The sequence below is a fragment of the Eleutherodactylus coqui genome, chromosome 3 (assembly GCF_035609145.1).
Source record: "Eleutherodactylus coqui strain aEleCoq1 chromosome 3, aEleCoq1.hap1, whole genome shotgun sequence".
NCBI classification, from domain to species: Eukaryota; Metazoa; Chordata; class Amphibia; order Anura; family Eleutherodactylidae; genus Eleutherodactylus; species Eleutherodactylus coqui.
This window is the reverse complement of record NC_089839.1, coordinates 78,390,323-78,414,479: the sequence shown is the minus strand read 5'-3', so window position 1 is coordinate 78,414,479 and position 24,157 is coordinate 78,390,323. Positions and strand designations below refer to the sequence as shown.

Here is a 24,157-nt window from a genome sequence, read left to right as displayed (position 1 = left end):
TGTGTGTTGGAAAAAGGTCACAATCTAAAGTGCCCATTCCTCAAATTGAACCAGATCAGACAAGCAACACTGGTTCCTAAAACAATGGCAGCACCGAGCTTCAAATACACATAAAGACCCATTTAGACACAACGATTATCGCTCAAAATTCGCACAAAAGCCGTCTTTTGAGCGATAATCGTTGTGTGTAACTGCACTGACATCGTGCAGTTTTCGTTAAGCCGTCGCTCATCGTTGTCTTTTATGAGTCTTATCAGGGATTCACAGCGGGATACAGCTGATATCATTGTTTCAACTGTATCCCGCTCCCTGATGACAGGCGGGGTATAAAGAACAGAGCGTCCAGCTCTGTCCTCCATACTCGGCATGAGGGCGCTCGGCTGTGTAACAGCCAGGCGCTCCGTGCAGAAAACATCTGGATGCAGAAGACAAGCGGGGACACCCTGCTTGTCTCCTATGCATCCTCTGCACGGAGCGCCCGGCTGTTATACAGCTGAGTGCTCCGTGCAGAAAACATCATGATGCAGAAGGTAAGCTGGGATACCCCGCTTGTCTTCTGCATCCTCCGCTCAGAGCACTCTGCTGTATAACAACCGGGCGCTCAGAGCGGGGAACATCTGGATGCAGAAGACAAACGGGGACACCCCGTTTGTCTTCTGCATCCTCCTCTAGCAGCGATCATCTTGCGCTGTAAATACCTTGAGCTTGAGCGACATCTTTTGAGTGATAATCCTTGTGTCTAAATGGGCCTTAAGGCTCTAGCTCAGTCTTAAGACAATGATAATAGATTTGCATTACTAATTAGACAATAGATCACATGACTATAGACAATGGTGGTAGAATTACAAGACAATTGTAATACTATGTCCAGATATTAACTTGGTTCCAGCAGGTCTATAATACTCAGTTATACAATCCTTATATTTTATACAGTGAACAATCATGGCTGTCTGAATACAAGATAGAGGACTACAAATAGCCAAATATATTTGCACCACAGACCCCTAGCAACCTGCTGCTATCTGGCCCACTCACAGTGTGAACGGAGCCGGAAGCTGACAGCTCTATACATATTGCAGTGGCCTAAGTTGGTAATGCAGGCACAGCTCCCATTGAATTCACTGTGCAGTTTGCCTGCATTACCCACCCAAGCCGCTACCATTTACATAGAGCTGTCAGCTTCCGGCTCCATTCACACTGATAGCGGGCGGGATAGCAGCTGATCGCCAGGGGTCACGAGCCGCAGAGCCCTGCCAATCAGGAGAGGTCATCCATAGCTCAGTCCCAGACAACCCCACCAATGGTTGTCCTACCAGTTCAGCCTCATTCCATGTTGCATTCCCAATTTATAACTTTCAAGGCTTTTAGACTCAAAAATCAAGCTGCTATCCGAGGCTGTGTGATAAGCTCCATTGAAAACAATGGGAGCCTCTGATGGCATTTAGCGCTGCGCTACACGCAGAAGAAAACGTCTGTGTACGGGAGGCCTAAGACTGACGGAATATGAGAGTTATAATGCAGTTTCCTGTGAGATCGGAGATGGGTCCAGCAAGCGTACAGCTAAGCTAAAGACCCTGAGATCCTGTGGGTGGTGATCCGCTCCCCAGAGCTCTTGTACTATGGTGTTACTTGGAGCCACAGCCTGGAGAGAATACCCTTTATCAGACTACTACCTTGAAGTCTGCAGCACGGACTAGTTGAATTCTAGGAGAGCCGCCAAGTGCCTGCAAACGGCAGGGCCGGGCCCTGGGATGGTCCGCACGGCGATGACGCGGAATCCGCAACCTTTCCGCAAAGTCATTGTGGAAGATCCATAGATTGGACAGCTTCCATTGAAGTCAAATCACGTGGAATCCGCCAAAAAATGGAGCATGCTGCGATTTTTCCTCCGCTTGCAGAAACCGCAATTGGTTTCTGTAAGTGTGCAGGAGGAATCGATTTCCCGTAGCATGCTATGGGCACTATTTGCTGCAGATCCGCGGTGCCCACTGTGAATTCGGCAGCAAATATCCATCCGTGGGCAGGAGCCACAAGTTGTTGGATGTAAGCGGTTGTCCTGTATTTTGTTTTGTTCATGTTAGTGCTCTTTGAAAGTATCAGAGACAAGAAACTGATAGCTTAACTGCACTGCAAAAAGACTGCAACCATTAAGTGGGGTGAGTGAGAGACTGTCACTTGTTATTTGCCTCTGCCAGGCTAAGTGCCCTTATAAGGAGACTGTAAGCCCCAAGCCTTCTACCACTATAGTAACCAGCAAGCTCTGTGCCTTATAAAGACTGTAACCAACAAGATTGTACCCATTGTGGTTGTTACCTCTACACTTTACATCACCTGCGGAGTAAATCAGTAAGCTTTGCCTAGTGTCCACCTCAGTTGGTGTGGGGTCCCGCAGCAGACACCAAGGGCCACACATAAGCACTGCCCCTCTTACAAACTGCATCATTATACAGGGAATAATCTGAATTTGCAAAAATATCCCTCCACCCACGTTATCACTTCTTAGTTAGAGACGAAGAACAAATCCAACACAACACCGAGCGCCTCGGATGGGAGATTTACTTTAGTCTTAAGGCATAACTTGTCTTTAGAGACGGAATGCCAATCGCAGAAATTGCCAATAGCATGTTATGTGAATGGACAAGCTGACGGCCGTGAGTCACCGCCGTACGGGCGCTCCGTCTTATCTTGCATTCACAAGCTGACTGGCTGCGCTCCAGGCCCAACATTCGCAGGCTCGCATGACTCTACGGAAAATGTGATTTTTATCTGCTGGTGTTTTCCTGGTATTTCTGTTTTGATTATAGTATGATTTTTTTATTACAAGTGAAGCATAGTTATGCAGTAGAGTCCGAACTTTGACTATGTCATATAGGAATGCAAGGCTTAGGGTGACTAATATCTCAGTTATTAGTCCAGTTCTATTACTTTATGACCTGCACTGATTTCACTGTCACCATAGTCCGTTTTAGGGACCTCAGAATCCACACAACAGGCCACATACGATGTACAGTAGGTTTGCACGATTTTCTGGCTTTCTTCTTAATAAATTTGACTTCTCTTCTTCGTCCTTCTCCACTTTTATTATCACTTCTTAAATGTGACGAGAAATGTCGTAATTTTCTATCCTGCTAAAAGACTGACAGAGGCAAAAACCTTGTGAAACTGAGACCAAAGAGGTCTTGTCTCACATGTTGAACCCCATGGGTCCCTCCCGGTTTCCATTCTCATGCTGTTTTCCGCATAGAAGGAAAGCAGAGATGGAATCATATTGTCAGGTGAAAATAGCCTTAAAACTGCTTTAAAGACATGTCTATATAGGGATTAAAAAAAGGAAGCAATGTAAATATTTGGGTTTGGTTACATTTCTAATGGGGGGGGGGGGGTAGTTGCTATGAAAAAAAACTTACTAATTTTCAATACTTTACATTACCAAATGTTAATTACTTTGGTCTTTCAATCATAGGAGCTCAGCTGGGGCTATAAGAGTGCTATAAGACATGCATTTCGAACATGGGGAACGGTTTACCACTAATTGCCAGACTGCACCTAGACTTGCCTTTGCATGAAGTTGCAAGTCCAGGTGCATTTCATCAATTATTAGTAAATTGCGAGTATTACTCATCCCCACTAACACTCATGTAATGGCACACTAAGGCCAGTTTCACACCAGTGTATTGAAACACGCCCATAATGCGGATGCGTAACACAAATGTGTTACAGATGACATTGCAACCGCATACCGCGGTATTTCATCATTATTTGATCTGTGTCTGGCTCTGCAAATACGGAGTAAAAATACCCTTGTCTGAAACCTGCTTTTTTGTATGTGAGTGAAGGTTAATGTAAGCTCACTGTTTAGGTTTACAAAAAATGTCAAAAATCGCAATAAAAATGTATTTAATTTATTTCCAATCCAGTGTCGGAGCTTGGCCGACGTTGAGACTTCCCTGCACAGCTCCCATCTCGGGCGAGGTCCAACATGTTTGTAATACTATGCAAAAGGGAGCTGTGATGTCGGAGCTCTCTTCTGCATAGTGTTAGAAGCATATGTTATACACCTTGTATACAGTTGTAGTATGCCTCCATATGCCACTGTATTACATAGGTAGATGTGAGATAGATGTGAGATGGATGAGAGATGGATGTGAGAGGGATAGATATGACAGGGATAGATATGACAGGGATAGATATGACAGGGATAGATATGACAGAGATAGATATGAGAGGGATAGATATGGGAGGGATAGATATGAGAGGGATAGATATGGGAGGGATAGATATGGGAGGGATAGATATGGGAGGGATAGATATGGGAGGGATAGATATGGGAGGGATAGATATGGGAGGGATAGATATGGGAGAGATAGATATGGGAGGGATAGATATGGGAGGGATAGATATGGGAGGGATAGATATGGGAGGGATAGATATGGGAGGGATAGATATGGGAGGGATAGATATGGGAGGGATAGATATGGGAGGGATAGATATGGGAGGGATAGATATGGGAGGGATAGATATGGGAGGGATAGATAGATATGAGACAGATATGAGACAGATAGATAGATAGATAGATAGATAGATAGACATCTTCCAGATGTGAAACACTCATCACTCATGTATAATTTTCAAAAAATTGCTAATAAATTTGTCCTGGCGGACCATTATTATATGTTTCTGTAGAGTAATTCCACGGAATCTATAACACGCTTTCCCACCCAAAATAAATAAGAGCTGGGGAGTGTGCGGGTTTCGGGGAAATTGGACTGGAAAGGGCTAAGTAAGTTGATAATGCTGAACATTGATTCATTAGTAAAACATCAAAGCAGTCTAGTGCTTTATTAGAAGATATTGTAAAGTATTGGTAGAATGGAATAATTGCTGGTCAATATTAAGTGAAATGCCACAAAGAAAAGTTGGGATCCCACAAGATGTTACAGACTGCAGGTATAGAGCCAGTTAGACATTAGAACTCTTAAGCATACCGCTGAATATCGTTCAATCTTCTTCTCAACAGACCTTTTTGGTGCGCAAGTCTTCAAAACTTCAGAAGAAAGTTGTTTCACTTCGGGTTCCAGAGGAGTTTGGATTTTGTATTCAAGAATTTGTGATTAGAGAAAGTTCTTACAGTAAGTGAAGCCTTTAGTTTACCCCCACACACACACACCCAAAAAAAAATCAATATTGAGAACTGATGCCTTGTTTTTCTCCTTATTTTACATCCACAATTTTTTATGGTTTTTTTTTCACTTAAATGCATGTATTTTAGACTGACAGTCAATTTCGCAATAGGGTTTGATTAAAGGTTGTGCACCATTCTGCAGCTTTCATATTGCTGTATATAGAAACTGCACTCTTACGCCCCATTTACACATGACGAACTACCGTAATTTACACAAAACAAACTGATTTGAGCAATAATTGTTCAGCATGAATGCAAAAAAATTGCTCACTTGCAATTAGCGGTTGTTTAAGCTGACTTTTCAGTCAGCTTAAAAAACCATGTTAGCTCGCTGGCTTGTCGGTCTGTGTAAATGCTCCCCACTCAGCGCCTCCCATAGGAGGTGAAGCGCTGAGCGAGAAGCCTGCGAGCCAGCAGCAAGTCCTTCTATATAAATGCTATGCACGAGCGCTGACATCAGCACTTACGCAATGGTTTAAAAGACTGTCGGCCCCTGTAAAATCGCTGCAGAGGTATTATTCCATCTCCCTTATTTGCATATTACCCAGAGGAAAATGAATGACCTTATAAGTCTCCTCACTCACCTTCTTAGTGCTGTCCCTAAGGAGAGGTGTTACCCCTCCCAACTCACGTCATAGGCCTCTCACTCGCCAAGCCAGGATCCTACTGCACACTGATGGGGGGGGGGCAAAAACCGCTGTTTGCATGCTCATTCAAATTTATATTGACATGTAAAAGGGCCTTAACCCTTTCCAATCTATTTATTTTTTCTCATCCATTCTTTCCAGCTCCAAATAAATTAGAACTGGGGAGAATGGATGAGGAAAAATACATTTTCCCTTCGCCCTCCTGAACTGACAGAGTTCAGAAGGGTGCAGGTGCTCACTGCACCGTGAGGGGAATGCAAAAGTAATACTTCCGCATTCTCCCTTCTGCCTCCCGGCTCAGCGATCATGTGACCGCTGGGGTCAGGTGGCAACGGCGGTCACATGATCGCTGGCCGGAATCACTCTGCATTACATAGCGCTAATTGAGCGCTATGTAATATGTAAAGGAGAAGGCAGAAAGGGTTAAAAACCCTTTCTGCCTTCTTCTGGGGGGTCCTTGATGAGGATGAGTGCAGGAGTGCATCTGCACCCAATGTGTCTGATGAGCGGGTGCAGTTGCACTCCTGCACTGCAGTGTTGGGCCTGTCCCGACATCGGAGCTGTGGAGGGAAATGATGATGTCGGGGCAGGCCCGATATTGGGTTGGAAAGGGTTAAGCCATCAGTCCAGCCTCAGTGACAGATCTTCTATTGATGTACAATAGTAGCGATGGACACAGCTACAAAGGAAATACAAACTTGGAAAAAGCAAAAGAGAAAGAAAGTCAATACAAAAGGCGAACACTCAAAGAAACAGAATGTAACACAATCTTTATTAACACACAAAAGGGTGGGGGAGGCACAAAACACAAACTATTTAATTAAAAACAGTAAAAAAAAAAAAAAACAACTTCATGCCAGCTAGTGTGATGCTACATCTGGTAAACCTACAGGCAAAGATTCCTATCCATGAAGTGCACAAAGATACCTGACAAATAAGCAATACCAAAGCATGCTAGTAATTGGTTGTACACATACAAAGGCTCATTAACACACAAAGACAATCTTTCAAATGATTGAAAGATTGACAGTTCTAGTGATCATTTTGCATAAAGTGCTAATGGACACTAATGCCCATTAGCACTTTAAATAGCTTCATTTGCATGTAAATAAGCCTCCAAGAACTGCTTGCAAAACACAGCAGGTGATCTGAGCTGTGCAATGTAATCAGCCACTCCTGTACAGAACACAGCTTGCAGTCTGTGCTATCTCTTCTCCTGCTGAAGGATGGATTTTAAACTTACCTAAAAATCATCGTTCAGCCGAAGAGTGAAAGATGGAGGCATTTACACACAACGATTATCGCCCAAAAGCCATTCTTGAACGAATTTGGAGCGATAATCGTTGCATGTAAATGGGGCTTAAGCCGCAATAATGAGATGAAAAAAAGCAGCAGTGCATGCTATCTAAAATAAAAGTGTCAGGGTATACTGTCTAGTAAAATCTACAAAAGTCAAAAAGTCAGTAAAATCAATTATAGACCGCATGCAATGAAATCATGTAACACCTGATCTGTGGTCCTACATCTGCTAATGATGAGGCGTGCTAAAATCTGCTGTCGGAGATTGTAAAATCACTGTGCTTTCCCGAACGCCTGTGTGAGTGAGGCCTTAGGCGATTTTACTTTCACTTTAGGCCGCAGCTCCCTGTATCCGTCAGCGGAGTTAAGCATGCCTGATCATAGATGATGCGCGCTAAATGTCAAAAATACAACAGACACCGCTCATAAATTGCGGCACTTTCGAGCGGCTGTCTGGGAAGCTCCATTGAAAATAAAGCGTTATGCTGTGATTAGCGCACTGCTGAAAATATTGCTTTATTCGCAGAAAAAAACGCCTGTGTGAGGGAGGCTTTAGGCCAGTCCTTTTCTAGTGGTCAGGGTGGGTCCTAGCAAGCAGACCCCTGCAGATCCAGTATTTATCACATGTCCAATAAATAGGTGCTAAATGGTTCTGGCTGGAATTTGTTTAATTTCCATTGACACCAAGTTTGATATTTACAGTAAAGGCGCATTTACATGCAAAGATAATATTTTAAACAACAAAAAAATTGAAAGATTTTGCCATCTATTTGCATAGAGTGTTAATGGCCATTAACACTTTATCATCTTCAGTTTCATGTAAAAGGGCCTCCAGCAGCTGTTTGGTAGAGCCCAGTGTGTGATCAATCACGCGCCAAGGTGTGCACACAGCTGCAGCGTTCTCTTTGCGTGTGGTCTATTGACAGATACTTTATCTCTCACTAGCTGAACGATGGATTTTACGTTCACCTTAAATCATCGTTCAAACAAAAACTGTGCGATGCCCGCGTTTACATGTCAGGATTATTGCTCATTTTCGATCATTTGAACGAATTTTGAGTGATAATCGTTACATGTAAATGCGCCTTAAAATACCATTATATTAATAAAGCTTTTAAAGCAACACTCCGTCAGAGATTGCATTTTATGGAAACCCTGAACCAGGTCAGCTGCGTTTGGATACAAGACGGAGGGCTCTTGCCCTGCTCTGGCCATGATCGAGTACCCCTGCTCACTGATTTCATAGTCTTCGTGTGCGGTCCGCTTTTTGATAAGCCCATAGAAAAAGTAACTGTGCCGGAAGTTACATCCTCCAGGATTCTTTCTTCGAGGCTGTCTGAGAGTTTCCTGGCACAGGTTGGTGTGATCTGCACTGTCTGGCATCTGCCCGTCTGCCATGTTAACAGAGAAGCTTTATGCTGCATTAGCTTTATACACAGTTTTCCGCCTACGAACATGCCTCACATGAGATTTTTCCTGATATGCCTCTTTTATGTCTTGTCCAAACACAACTCAATGTTGAGCAGTCATCAGAAAGAATCACACGGCCTAGTAAAGCTGTGATTCTGTAGGCCTGTAGGGAGCTGCGGGCCCCGGCGCGACCAATGTAAGGATGCCATAAAACACAAGGGTGCCTTTCCTCTGCCTTACAGTTCTTTACATTATTCCCAACTGACTGGCACTTCGAGGTCATGTAAGGTTTCCTTTTCCATCAAGATGACAGAACTTGCATACTTTTACATACTTCTACAATTCCCACAAACAATGTGGCTGCTCTGCAGATCCAAATGGAAGTGTTCCAACCCCTATTGCCAATTAGGGTTATTTGCCAGATTTACAGGCTTTCAGGTGTTTGCAAAACAAAACAATCAAACAAGAGCAATCATTTAGCTCAACGCTACAAATATAACAAGTGGTTTCTCCAAATTAAACACAAAATACCGGTTTGAACCCCTGTATGGCTTCCTGCTAACGGCCGGGTCGGATTCTGACTACAAGATCTCGCAGCAGAATCAGAGGCGGCGCCCCCAGAGACCCTATACTCACTGTCCAGATCCGCTGCCATAATTCCATCAGCGGGCATTTGCCCTAAGAACACTGCCTTTTTTTGGCTATGTGACAATTTTTGGGTTATTTTAATCTCCACGTTTCATAAGCCATACTTTTTTCTATTTCTCCATCGACACGGTCGTATGAGGCTTTTTTGTCGCATTGCAAACTGTAGTTTTTAGTGGTACCATTTCTGGGTTCATATAGTGTATTGTAATACTTTTATAAATATTTTTTTGGAAGGCAGGGAGAGAAAGCACATCAATGCTGCCATTGGTTTTTTAATGTGTTTTTTTTTTTTTACAGCGTTAATCATGCTGCATAAATGGCATAATTTTTTTTCTGTGGGTAGGAATGATAACAGTGATAGAAAAATCATATATTTTTATACAAACTGGTGCTTTTGTTTTACACAATTTTTTTATTCTATTTTTTTAGATTTTTTAAGTCCCGCTAGGGAACCAGAAAAGCTTGGGACTGACTTGGGCTTTTTTTCTGACTGAGGAGGCAGGTAGTCAGAAACCCTTGACTGACTACAAAAGACCTGCAGGAATATTTGGTGGCAGCAGTCCCTGAGGCTTCCATTTGCACAGTAAGGTGCATACTGAACACAGAAGGTCTTCATGCCCAAACTCCAAGACGTACAAATATACTGACCCAAAGGTACTAGAAAAGTCAGCTCCAGTGTTCTATGAGTAATATACATAAGCCACAAAGGTTTTGTGATTCTGTTCTGTGGAGTGATGAAACAAAACTGGAACTTTTTGGACCTATGATTCAGCAGTATGTCTGGAGGAGGATGAATGAAGCATATGCTGAAAAGAATAGTGAAACATGGCGGTGGCTCGGCGATGCTCTGGGGTTGCAATGCTTCTTCTGGTACTTAAAACCTGCAATGTGTGGAGGGCAAGATGGATTCAATCACGTATCAGGAAACTCCAGGAGAAAACGTTATGCCTTCCGTGAAGAAGTGGAAGCTTGCGCTTCATTGGACCTTCCAAAAGGACAATGGTCCCAAGAATACCTCAAAGTCCACCAAGGCTTGGTTTCAGAATACGTTGTGGAAGATTCTGGAGTGGCCGTCACAGTCGCAAAACCTGAACCCCATAGAAGATCTTTGGTGGGGTTTGAAGAAGGTGGTTGCAGCACAGAAACCCAAGCATAGTAGTGAACTGGAGACTGTTACCCATGAGAGATGGGCTAAGATTCCTCAAGAACGCAGTCAGAAGCTGCATCACATTTGCAGCAAGTCATAACAGCAGAAGGTGCTCTACTAAGGGCTAAAGACTCTTGTCATGAAGGGGTTGAGTAATTCTGGGACTGCAGTAACCATTAAAAGTGGCATTTTGTGTTGACTTTGGAGAAACCACTTGTTATATTATGTTTGTTGAGTTGTTATTCTTGTTTGATTTCATTTTTTTACGAACAGCTGAAAGTTTATAAAGTTGACAAATAGATGTAATTTGCAGTGAGGGATGAATAGTTTTGATAGCATCGGTATGTCACATTCATTAGTATGAGTAACGTGCGGACGAGGCCTGGACTTATAAACTAACTTTATAGGTTCTTCTTTTAAAACTTTTTACATCCATTTTACACAACTTTTTTGAGATTCTGCTTTTTCCCCCTTGAAGTCAGTGAGTCAATTGGAGCCTAGACCGATTTCCTCACTAGCAGAGAAGGGAAAATTGGGACATTTAAATACAAAATTTGATAAACTCCTGATCACTAACATTACACATCTGGCTGCAGTGATAAAACTAGTAAACATCCTGCGTGGAGCCTCCCCAATACTACTAGCGCCACATTTGTATGGCCAGCCAGATTGAATGGAGGATCATGTGAGTTCCTTTGTTTTGTTTTCTAACGTCTTTATTGTGCAACTCCGATCTGTTTTGACCCATTTTTCAAGGATGAGTGAATGTTTCAGGAATGAGGAAAAGGGCCATAAATTCCGGGCTCCTTATATTTAGCTGAATTGCTCTATTGGCAGAGAAATGCACTCGGCACAGTTGTTTTCAATTAGAAGAACACTGCTTTGTTTGATAGTTGCAAAACATTACTGCTTATTCTCTGCAGAAAAACACCAGGATCCGATTTAACCTCGTCTTGTTTGTGGTCTAATATGGTGTCCATTATCTTTTGACTCCCCAGCTTTTTCCTTGGAAGGATCTGGAATTAGCTTTTCGGATATTTTCAGGCTCGTTGCCTTTTACTGCATCAGCAGGTAAGATTAATTTGAATATATTACGTTTATTCTTTGTAGTGCATTCTATAAAATGCAGCTATTAAGTATTTACATGTGGCATTAATAATATAAGGGTTTATGCACATCTTTCTGTATTCTCACACAGCACTAGATATCCCATTACTCCTAATGCCCTACAAGAATGAGTATCCCAAATGACATTCATTGGCATACAGAAATTTCTCATCTATTTCTACCAATTAGTTGGGGTCCAAACTCCTGGACTTTTAAGAGCACTATCTTCTGATATGCAAATAAGGTAGATGGGACAATACTTCTGTCGATTGGAATGCTGCTTTCCAATAGGTGGCGCTGCAGAGGTTTTGTTCCATCTCCCTCTTTTGCATATTACCCAGAGGAGCATGCATGGCCTTATATGTCTCCTCACTCACTCACCTTCTAGGTGCTCTCCTTAAGGAGAAAAGATCGCATTCCTGATCTTCTGATATGTGAGGGGGTAGAAAATGTAAAAAAGTTCTTTTTCACCTGCCCATTGAAATGCTAATATTTTTGCATAAAATGTTAGAAATGCATACTTTTCAATTTAAAGAAAGCATACGATAAGAAAAGTTTCATATTTCGTTGTTTAAGGAACAATTTTAAAAAATTCAATTTTTAAAAACGGTAAGCACCAGGGATCATAGGATAGTGAGACAAACTGCACACGGGCGGGGGCAATAGTGGACCGAGAAACTCTGCCTGATATCGCGCTCGGCAATATGCGCTGTACCCGCGGATGTTAGGCTATTTTCATGCAAAAACATTGTTTCCCATTGATTTCAATGGGAAACCTCGCATCGCATTCGCATTCTCATCACACAGCATGTGAGAGCCATGCAATGTATGTTAAGTCCCATTGAAATCAATAGGCGATGCTTTCCGAGGGACACACAAAAATAGAACATGCCATGATTATTTCCTCACAGCATCTCTGTGAGGGAAAACATCACTCATGTGTTTGACTCTATTCGAAAGAACAGAGTTCATATTCTTATAAGTTTTGTGCATCTCGCATTGCACACAAAATCATGTGAAACTGGCCTTGAAGGTTAAATGGTTATCTATGACTTTTACTATTGATGACCTATCCTCAGGATAGATGATCAATAACTGGTCGACCGAGGTCTGGCTGCTTAGGATCCCTGCCAATCAGCTGATCGCCAGGCCCTCTGTCAATGTGGACAGTGTTGGAAGCAGATAGCACTGTTGATATTGTAGTGGCCCAGTTTGGTACTGCAGGCGTACCAAACCAGACTGTTACAATGTTGACAGTGCTATCTGATTGTAACGGTGTCCACTATGACAGAGGGACTGGTGATTGGCTGGGATGCCCAGTGGTGAACCCAATGCTAATCAACTATTGATGTCCTATCCTACAGATAGGTCATTAATAATAAAAGTCCCGGAGAGCCCTTAGAAATCTAAAGCTGCCAAAGACTTAAAAATTTTCTCAATCATTATTGGTAGATGTTTTGGGCATAGAATTCACTTTACTATCATCTGAGAAAAATACACAATGGTCAGTGCAAACATACTATATGCTATTTCCCACGACTGCAATAATAAGTCTCCTTGATATTATGGAAAATATCTATTAATTTGTGTCCTTTTCCTGACGAGCATCCAACTTATAAAGTAAGAGAAAGGGACTTGTTATTTGTATAGTGCCAACTTATTCCACAGCACTTTCAGGTAATTATTATTTATTACCCCCAGCAAGCTGGCTGCTCATTTTACCAACCTCGGAAGGATGGAAGGCTGAGTCAACCTTGAGCCGGCTACCTGAATCATGCGGGGGTTGAGCGTGAGCTTAGGACTGCATACTGCTGCCTTAGCACTCTGCACCACACAAGACCCCTAAAGTAGAATCATTGGTCATCATTTAGGCTTGATGCCCCTTCTCTGGGTACATCCAGTTCATTTGTATATAACTGCCTGTGCCATGGCCACTTAGACCTTGCTTTACTAACCTGATGGTTCGCATTGTAATAAATCAGAATTATTTGTAGCACCAATGAGAATTCACTGGGTAGGTAAGAAGTTGTATGGTCCAGGGTGGTTTGTGAGACCTCAGGTCCAGTAAAGCATGGAGGACACCGCCCTTCCCCCTTGTGGCTATGAAAGTCACTTTTTGTAGTAGATCTTTTTTTAAATCATTTATGCAAAATTATTTAAAGGAGAATTCAGTGTTAGTTATGAGGTAGAGGCATGTCAGAAGAGAACCCTGGTGGCCAGCAACCCAACACTGATTTCTTGAATGTAGAGGCATGCAAATAAACCATTGTAGGGCCCCTTGGATACCCCTTCAAGGATTTGCATAACATAGTGTAGATAATAATGCTCGATTTACAGTTAATCAAAATGGAGATTCTGGTTCCCTAATTAGTGGTAGAAATTAAGTGGTCATCCTTGTTCCCTCTTCCTAATAGCTGCTTCATACAAACTCTCTCATCCCTTGATATCACAGACTTGGCCCTCCCCGGGATCTTCTCTTACCCCACCAAATGAACATTTAGTGTCTCCCACTCACACACACCATTTCGGCTACTCCATTCCGCAGCTACCCATCGTTCAGTAAATTTAGTTCAAAGTATTACAATGACCTACAATGCTGCCCACAACCTGTCTTCTCCATAAATCTACGACGTGACCTTTTGCATACTTGCCCACATGTAATCCCTCAATCTTTGCTCTATTCTTGTTTATTCCTCACAGAGTCATTTATCCCATACATCCCCATACTCTGCAACTCACTACCCCAAAAAATGAGACACTCCTCCATTTTGAAAGCTTCAAAAGCAACTTGAAAACCTACTGTATATCCTTAGAAAAGGCTACAGTCTACAATAACCCTACTGCCCCTACACTACCATATGAGCAGCTTCTACCTTCACCTACTGTCTGCTTTCCCTACAATAACCCTATTGCCCCTACACTACCATATGAGCAGCTTCTACCGTTACCTACTGTCTCCTCTCCCTACAATAACCCTACTGCCACTTCACAATACTGGTGTATCTTGTCGACACCGGAAGCTAGTGGTTTGACAGCTTTTAGCAGGAGGGAACAACCCTGTCCGTCCCCTAGCTGCCGATTGGCTCGTACTGCGGCAGGGAGGACACTGAGAGCCGAGGTGTTGTGGCGACAGCAAGGAACACTCACAGCGGCGCCAGTTCACAGCAGACGACAGCAGTGATGGTGAGTGTGACAGCAGCAGTCTTCAGCAGCGCACATGAGAGCCCATCACACACGGGTCCTCCTGCCTCATCCCAGCACTTGGCCTCACATCTCGGCTCCCTGTGTGTGTGTGTGCCCAACCCTGCCGAGCCTTGTAAAAAAGGTCTTGCTTGAAGCCGTTCCCTGGTGCCAAAAAGGTTGGGGACCATTGCCCTACAATAACCCTACTTCCCCTACACTACCATATGAGCAGCTTCTACCTTCACCTACTGCTGACTTTCCTACAATAACCCTACTGCCCCTACACTACCATATGAGCAGCTTCTACCTTCACCTACTGCCGCCTTTACCTACAATAACCCTACTGCCCCTACACTACCATATGAGCAGCTTCTACCTTCACCTACTGCCGCCTTTACTTATAATAACCCTACTGCCCCTACAATACCATATGAGCAGCTTCTACCGGCACCTACTGCTGCCTTTCCTACAATAACCCTACTGCCCCTACACTACCATATGAGCAGCTTCTACCTTCACCTACTGTCTCCTCTCCATACAATAACCCTACTGCCCCTACACTACCATATGAGCAGCTTTTACCTTCACCTACTGTCTCCTCTCCATACAATAACCCTACTGCCCCTACACTACCATATAGCAGCTTCTCCCTTCACATATTGTCTCCTTTACCTACAATAACCCTACTGCCCCTACACTACCATATGAGCAGCTTCTACCTTCACCTACTGCCCCTACACTACCATATAGCAGCTTCTCCCTTCACATATTGTCTCCTTTACCTACAATAACCCTACTGCCCCTACACTACCATATGAGCAGCTTCTACCTTCACCTACTGCCCCTACACTACCATATAGCAGCTTCTCCCTTCACATATTGTCTCCTTTACCTACAATAACCCTACTGCCCCTACACTACCATATAGCAGCTTCTACTTTCACCTACTGCCATCTTTACCTACAATAACCCTACTGTCACTACACTACCATATGAGTAGCTTCTACCTTCACCTACTGTCTCCTTTCTCTACAATAACCCTACTACCCCTACACTACCATATAGCAGCTTCTACCTTCACCTACTGTCTTCCCCTTGTAGATTGTAGGGCCTTGTAGGTAGAGTTCCCTCTCCCTCTGTACTATTGTATAACTCATTCATTTATATCACTTGTTCTCTTTCTCATGTCATGTAGGTAAACCCTTCTTATATGTACGGCGCCTGGAATTCATGGCGATTTAAAATTAATAATAGCATGTTATAATCAGCGGTTTATTGTGGCTCCTGAGACAACAGAACTAAATGTCCTAAAGTGCAACCCACAAAATTGTAAAGGAATCTATTCATATGAATGGAGTTCTTAGCTATGATGTAACTTCAAAGTGTCGGAGAGATAAAAGTATTTGTGAGGGATGTGTTATGTAATGTAAAAAGTCCACCCACAATATTATGGTAATTGGCTGGAGTATTTAATGGCTCTACCTAAGAGCTTCTCTTGATGAATTGACTGCCTGTGATGCTTGCCCCGTGCTCCAAGGACCCGCTGTTATTGGTATTGCTCACTGTTACCATACTTATTTGCTGTGATAAGAATCTGCGGTTTACAACCGTAAAGTAAAAGCTATATTACGAGTTTGGGCTACGGTAAGAAATGCCTGTGACGAGGGCATGTGGTCAGTCGGATGAGGATAATGCTTGTCTGGGCTGTAGACCAAGGAAAGATGGAATAATATCAGTTCCTATGAAAGGACGTGACACGGGGTCACCTGCACCCGATGCTCCCATGTATTCATTAGGCAGAGATGGCTAATGATGTGTTTGTGCCATCACTAGTCGAAATGTGATCCAATTTTCCACCTCAAAAGGGACTTTTCCTTCACCCAGGAAGCAAGATCACAGTTTGTAGTAGTCCGACGGAACAATGAATCAGGCTATAAACTCATTGCACCTTGTACTTGAAACCTTTTTTTGTCCACTGAGAGGAAGTAGTAAATACAACCAAATGATTTGGAAAATATTATAAAAGCCTTAAGGCTAAGTCCTCCTTCTCGGATAATTTTTGTGAATAGTTTCAATCTATATGAAAACTGAAGCCACTTTGCACATAGTGTTAATTAAAAAATTTTCCTAGTGCTTTGTTTGTACAGCTCTTATAAAGACCTATGTGTTTCCATGGTAACAGACCACAAACAAACCCTCTGTAGTCTGATCCTACCATAATACTGTCTTTTATCTGTCTTCTTGCTACCCTACCAGATGGGTATTATCAAAATTTTAGACTGCTCTGTAGAACACTATTGTAACTAAGGAGATGACAGACACATGTCCAACGACTACTGGTAATGCACATGACCATATTACCGCTGTGTACCAGGTCCGCATGATACAAAGTCATAATATTATCCTCTGAAGGTTTCCATACCTCTGTGTGCCACTGTATGTTTGCACCAAGCTTTTGATCTATGAAGAGTGAAAAATTGAATTTGTCCATACAGATCTGTGTAAATTCTGCTATCTAGGTATAATACGAATACCTCATATACGTGGTGGAATTCCACTTTACAATTTGCACCATTTTAGCATTCTATTGAACTGTGGCGTGGATTTTGAAATGCACAATGTAAGGGAAAACATCTACATTGGGGCTGCTGCTACATGCAGATTTACCCCTTGACTGGTCCGTGTGCAGACCTGCATGAAAATCCACAGCGGAACTCCAAGCCTCAGAATTGTGACCCAGATGTAACTGTCAGATGTATCGTGGATCTGACCTATAAACGCCCATGTGTACATGCCTTTATATTACCGAAAAGGAGGCCTTGTCCTGTAGCCGAAGATACATCAGGACTCGTATGGTACATATACGAACACTGGGGCTTATTTATCAATATTCTCTAAAAGTTAGTACAAATTAAGACTAGACAGTCTTAAAAAGCACCAGGTTCATCACTGAATGATACATCTGTCCAATTTTAAGACTGTTTAGTCTACGTTTAGACCACCTATCTGTTGGCTTACTTCACGACAAAAAATGTTACCAAAATATGGTGCAGGTTTTGCCATGCACTTTTTTTGCACAACTCAGAGAAACAGTCTGAAAGTGTCTAAAAACACATGATAAATGTGGCGCAAAGCATGTAAGACAGCTTTTTGGTGCAACATATATAGTCAACAGTATGGTAGCAATGCCAAACAAGGGCTGAGTCCTTGTTTTTATATGGTCATCTGCACAAGGCCCAAAGCTGGGTTCACATTTTAGCATCTGTGTATTGGATGCAACACCCAGACCCCCCTGTGATTCTACTGAACCTCACGTAGATCACTATAAGGCTGGGGTCACACAGGACGTATTCCCAGCGGAAATTTCGCGGTCTGGCCACAGCGAAAAACTGCGAGATTTCCACCGGGAAAGCGCTGCTTCAAAACCCGCGGCACTTAGCCACAGGTTTTGAAGCGGTCCGGCCGCACACTTTTCCACTGCGGCCGGCACTCCCATAGAGGAAAGCGCGGCCGCAGCGTAAAAAAAAATGGACATGCTGCGACAGATTCGCCATCCCGTGTAGACGAGATTTCTGAGAAATCTCATGTACATGGCTGGCTAATCCCGGGATTAGCGGCCGCAGGCAGATCTGCCGCGGTGAAATTCTCGACGGAATTTCCACAGCAAATCAGCCCTGTGTGAACCCAGCCTAAGTTTTCTTAGTGCCCTAGGTCTGGTTCATTAGAACCGATGGCGGTGAATCGAGTGGCGCTTGCTACATCCATAATACTGAAGCTAAAATATGAAGTCAGTGGAAACCGTCCGACCTGTGGCCCCCCTGAAATGACATCGCGGACAGGCCACCAGAAAAACAGGAGATTTTTATTTTTTTTTTAAATCTGTAATGCGCATGTCCGACGGCGAGCCGTGTGAACCGTCCACAGTACAGATGACCTAGAAGAAGAGGAGTCCGCGCGGATGCCGCTTGCATGCACAAGTAAGCAGGGTCTCCCACCATGGTCACGGGTCAGATTTCGTGCCGGATTCCGCACATGGAATCCGACCTGCCCGTGGACATAAGGCCTCACCCAAGGAGCAGCAGCCAGGAGGGAGGGCACAAGGGCTTGGTGGTAACTCCATAAATTTGCCCCTTTGCATGCATATCTGCATATAAATAGTGACTGCCAGGGGGGTAACAAGAGGAAGATAGATGACATGATGCGGTTACTGATATATCTGAACTCTGGGAACAGTATCTTGGACAATAAGCTACTAAATATAAGTGATGTAGAAGTATTCCCCAAGGGCGCCATTTGTTGGGGAAGCATCTGTCCAACTACTATTCATGTGCCGCCTTGTACTGACTATTCCCCGCCGGTGATACCCTATAAAAATAAACGGCACCATCTCACTGGGCGATCAGGTTGCCCGGCATCTCAGCGCGACCTCAGAAGCTCTTCATTCATGCGGATTTCTTTCACGCTGTTGGACGTTTTCCAGGCGGCTATATACAATGATGGTTCTCGGCTGTGCGTCCCAAGTAACCTCAAATAAACTTTCCGTTTCACGCTGTGTTTAGACAAGGCCTGATACTGCAGGCGTAAAAAGCAATTTGGAGCCGGTTGCTTGCAGCGCTCGCTTTGTCTTCCTTGACCTCTCCGTCTTAAAGAGGAATGACATCATGCAGCCATGGAAGCTCTACTGAAATGTGTGCAAATAACCCAAGGGGGGCGAGCCGAGGAACTGATCATCGGGCCTCGGTACTTAGTGTATGGGACTGCTAAGCGCCACTTGTTCTGTTAAGCCGCATCGTATGTTAGAAGTACCTCGTGGGTCCTTGAATAAACCTCTGCAATGTGCATTATGTACAGAGATTCCTCTAAGGGCAGAAATCATTACCGGACCACATCATCTGCATGCAAATAAATCCGTTATTGGAGCAATAGCCATCATGGTTTTAACAGAGAACCAGTTCTTAGAAAGTGGAAATGTTTTGTTTTTCTCGTTGTTTTTTAATAGTGAGCATTTACACGGCACGATTATGGCACAAATTCCTTAGTTTGAATGAATTTTGAGCGATAATCGTCCCATGTAAATGGCTCATTAGGGCTCATTCACACAAGCATGTATACGCTGTGTACTTACGCACGCTTAATGCCTTTGAATAGAACCCATAGATTTCAATGGGCTCATTCACATTTGCGTATTTTGCTGCGTATTTCAGGTCGCATGAAAAATAAAAACGTGGTATGTCCTTTCTTTGTGCATATTTACACACCGAAATACTGTATTAAGTATACGAAGCGTGTAAACATGCTGCGCAAAAACACGTGCACTTGTGTATATACACTGCATTTTTGAGCAGCATATTTACACGACCGAAATCTGCACTACGCCTGTGTGAACGCACCCGCAGGCTTCTTACTCACTTCTGAGAGTGATATCAGGCCATGAAAGTCAGCCCGATATCACGCACGTGCGATGTACCTACGGATGCAAGGCGTTTCTGTGTCAATAAGCGCCTCCCATCACTTCAGTACAGTTGTGATCTTCCGGTGCTTTCCCATTGTTCTCAGTGGGAAACCTCACATCGTACTTGCCGGCACCTCGCACACCATGTGATGTGTTTTCTGGCCCCATTGAAAACAATGGCGATGAGTTCGGAGGAACGTGCACAGATAGAGCATGCCGCGAAAAATGTCTCATGTAGATGACTCCATTCAAAAGAATGGGGCTCATATTCATGCAGGATTTGTGCCTGGCACACCACTCAGATTTTACACGGTCTTGTGAAAGCGGCCGCACGTAGAAGCCTTTTTAGGAACATTTTTCTGAAACAGTTGCTGTATAAAAAGCCAAAGTGCTTTCACTGCTAAAGAGCGTAAAAATTGATATTTTTACGTGCAGCTTTTGCAGACCTTCTTGCAGGATGGGCTCAGTATATCAATAATGATCTTCATTTATATAGCGCCAACATATTCTTACAATGCAGGGGAAATAACACAAGACAACGGTTACATGAAGTAATCAATTGACGGAGACAGTAGGGATGAGGGTCCTGCTCCAACAAGCTTACATACTACAGATAATGGGGTGATACAGAAGGTAAAGGGGCTGGTGGTGTGCACGGTATGGGGAGGTGGGGAGTGAGGGATGCTATATACATAGACAATGGTCAGGCTGTATAGTAGCTGAATTGGTATGACTGCAAGTGCTGGTTGATTTCGGCTAGAAGGACTTGCAGTCGATAGGACAGGGAGCATGTTATCAGGCGGAGTACGGGGGGGGGGGTGGTTTAGGGGATATGGTATGCCTACCTGAAGAGGTGCGTTTTTAGAGCACGTCTGAAGTTTTGTGTGTCATTGATTGCCCGTATAGATATGGTTAGCGTGTCCCAGAGGACTGGTTCTGCTCTGGAGATGTCTTGGAGTTGGGAATGAGAGGATCGAATTAATGGGGCACTTAGTCTGATTTCGTTAGCAGAGCGGAGGGCGCAGGGTGGGTGATGGATTGAGATGAGGGAGGCAATGTAGGGCGGCACGGTGCTGTGGAGGGCTTTGTGGATGAAGGTAGTGAGTTTAAATTGTATCCTGTATTTGATGGGCAGCCAGTGCAGTCACTGGCACAAGGCAGAGGCGTCCGAGTAGCGGCTGGACAGGAAGATGAGTCTGACTGCTGCATTCAGGGTGGATTGAAGTCTAGCGTAGGGGAGGCCGATCAGCAGCGAGTTGCAGTAATTGAACCGGGAGTGGATGAGGGCAACAGTGAGCGTTTCTAGTGTGTCCGTGGTGAGAAAAGGATGGATTCTTGCGATGTTCTTGAGGTGCAGCTGACATGTTTGGTCGAGAGATTGGATATAGAGGGTAAAGGAGAGATCGGAGTCGAATATAACCCCAAGGCAGCGGCGTGCTTCCTGGGAGTTATGGTGGTGTCACATACTGAGATGGAGATGTCAGGATGAGGTCGGTAAGTAGAGGGCAGAAACAGAAGTGGCTCCTTTTTTAAGAGGTTCAGTTTTAGGTAGAGAGATGACATAGTGTTAGAGACATCAGACAGACAGTCGGTGGCGTTCTGGAGGAATGGTGCTGTTATGTCACAGGAGGTGTATAACTGGGTGTCATCAGCATAGAGATGGTACTGATAGCCAAATCTCCTAATGGTCTGTCCAATGGGGACTGTGTAGATGGAGAAGAGGAGGGGACCAAGGACCGAGCCTCGGGGGACCCCAACAGAAAAGCAGACACTGAAGGAGTGGTTGGATAGGTAGGAGGAGAACCAGGAGAGAGCAAAGCATACTGAGCAGGAATCTGGGGTCAACAGTGTCAAACGCTGTGGAGAGATCGAGGAGGATCAGTAGGGAGTAATTGCATCTCGATTTAGCCTTCAGGAGGTCATTTGACACTTTAGTCAGGGCGGTTTCAGTCGAGTGTAGGGGGCGGAAGGCGGACTGTAAGGGGTCAAGAAGAGAGTTTTCTGACAGGTAGCTTATACGGCGCGAGTAAACCAGGCGTTTCTAATAGTTTGGAGATGAAGGGGGAAGTTGGCAGCAGATGGGTCGGTAGTTGGCAGCATCAGTCGAGGCAAGAGTTGGTTTCTTCAGCAGTGGGGATATGATGGCATGTTTTATTGAGGAGGGGAAGATGGGAGAGTTTAGAGAGAGGTTGAATATAGTGGTGAGAATGTAGATAACCACCGAGGAGAGGGACCGGAGGAGGTGTGAGGGAAAAGGGTCGCTAGTGCAGATGGTGGGGCGAGCAGAGAAGAGCAATCTGGAGACTTCTTCCTCTGTCGTTGGTCTGAGTACAGACAGTGAGCAGGAGCTAGATGCGGTGCTGACAAGACTAGGGTCAGGGCTAGTCTGAGATTGGGAGGCTATTTCCTGCCGGATGTCGTTGATTTTCTTTTTGAAGTAAGCAGCCAGCTCTTCATCATTGAGATCCAGCACTTGAGAATAGGTCATCATCAATGGTTGATCGACGAGGGTCCGCTCTTTGGGATCTCCACTGTTTGCTAAGCCTGCTGTTAGTAAGGACAGCGCTGGTAGCTGATAATTCTGTTAACATTGCAGCTGCCCAATTTAGTACCACTGGCACAGCTTGCATTGAATTCAGTGGGAGCTGCGCCTGCAGTACCAACCAAAGCCATTGCAATATGGACAGAGATGTCTGCTTCCAGTGCTGTCCGCACTGACAGAGAGCCAAGTGATCAGCTAATGGCTCATCAGTAGGAAAAGTCATAGACCACAACTAAAATAACTAAAACACCTCGTGTGCTTTGTGCACCAAATACTGCTTTCCTTTCTCACAAGTAGGTCTTTAAAAATGTGTGCATAAACTGCACCAAAACTGTACTGGTGTGAACAAGGCCTAAACATTCAGGCCCAGCTATTTTACCCAAGTGCTAAGTTTCCCATTAATCTGCATGGAAACTTGTACCTGTCAGCTCTCGTTTTTAGGCCGGGGGCAGGTGAGTATATTCCAGCTGCATTCATGTGTCCATAATACGGATGAGTGTCCCAGCCTGACCGAGGGCATTTTGACCCAACGTTTTGATCAGGAGACCCGCAGTGAGGCTGGGACACCATCCATATTAAGGACACATGAATGCATCTGGAATATACTCACCTGCCACCGGCCTTATCAGTATTTGTAGTCTCCGTAAAAGCAATTTCAGATAGGTTTTATTTCAAACTCTTCATTGTGCCATTTCTCTGTTATTCCTCATGGAAATTTATGAATAAATGGACAACTGGGTGTTACCATCCCCTTGTTAAAGAGGTGCATCCCTGCACATTCAGATTAGACTCTGACAAAGTGTGCCCCATTGATAGGGGAAAGGTAACGCCCTGTTGTCAATTTATTCCTCAGTTTCCAGTAGGAGTAATGACACAACATAGAGTAATAAAAACCCATGATGTAGAATTGCTCTTTCATGGAGGATACAAGTATGTACTAATAAATACATGTCAGGAGAGGTGACTGGCCCTATTTAATTATAGTCTGTCAGTGTTGTGTTGAAATGTGCCCGGTTTCTCAGTTTACAAACAAGCTGTAGAGATGATGCCAACAGTATTAATCCTCAGGGTCGAAAAGTGAGCAAGAATTTCACCAGATGTGACTGCAAGAAGAAGCAAAAAGACAAAATGACTGTAAGAATACTACATTTAATGTATCTTTGCCAACAGGGACGTCCTTCCCTTCACCTTGAAGTTGCCTCATGCCATTGTCACAGCCAAGTCAGATGCTCAACTTGAAGATATTTCTCAACTGGGCATTGGTGAGTAAACTTAGTGCTAAATAACCCCCATTGTAAGGTCTTGGGGTGCATAGAGTCATAATAGGGCACCCATGGAAGTGCATGGGGCATTTACTGTATTTCCATATGCTTCCATCTTCTTCTTGTGCCTTCAGCAATCAATTCATTTCAGTTACAAGTTTGTCACCGATCGGCAATTCACGTTGGTTTATGTTTAACTAGGCAGTACATCAAGCGACCCTCTGGTCCCATACAAACCAAGATGGCCGCACCTCTTCGCTGATAGACTGCTGATGCAT

At 44.0% G+C, this 24,157-nt stretch overlaps 1 protein-coding gene across 3 annotated transcripts in view; it reads left to right on the top strand.

The window, feature by feature from the left end:
* RIN2 (Ras and Rab interactor 2) overlaps positions 1-24,157 on the top strand; it is a 197,554-nt gene that overhangs the window by 147,548 nt on the left and 25,849 nt on the right. For all 3 annotated transcript variants that reach the window (XM_066595766.1, XM_066595768.1, XM_066595767.1), the window contains 3 exons: positions 5,018-5,129; positions 11,332-11,404; positions 23,788-23,879. In XM_066595766.1, coding sequence (XP_066451863.1) covers positions 5,018-5,129; positions 11,332-11,404; positions 23,788-23,879 — 277 coding nt within the window. The remainder of the gene's footprint in view (positions 1-5,017; positions 5,130-11,331; positions 11,405-23,787; positions 23,880-24,157) is intronic.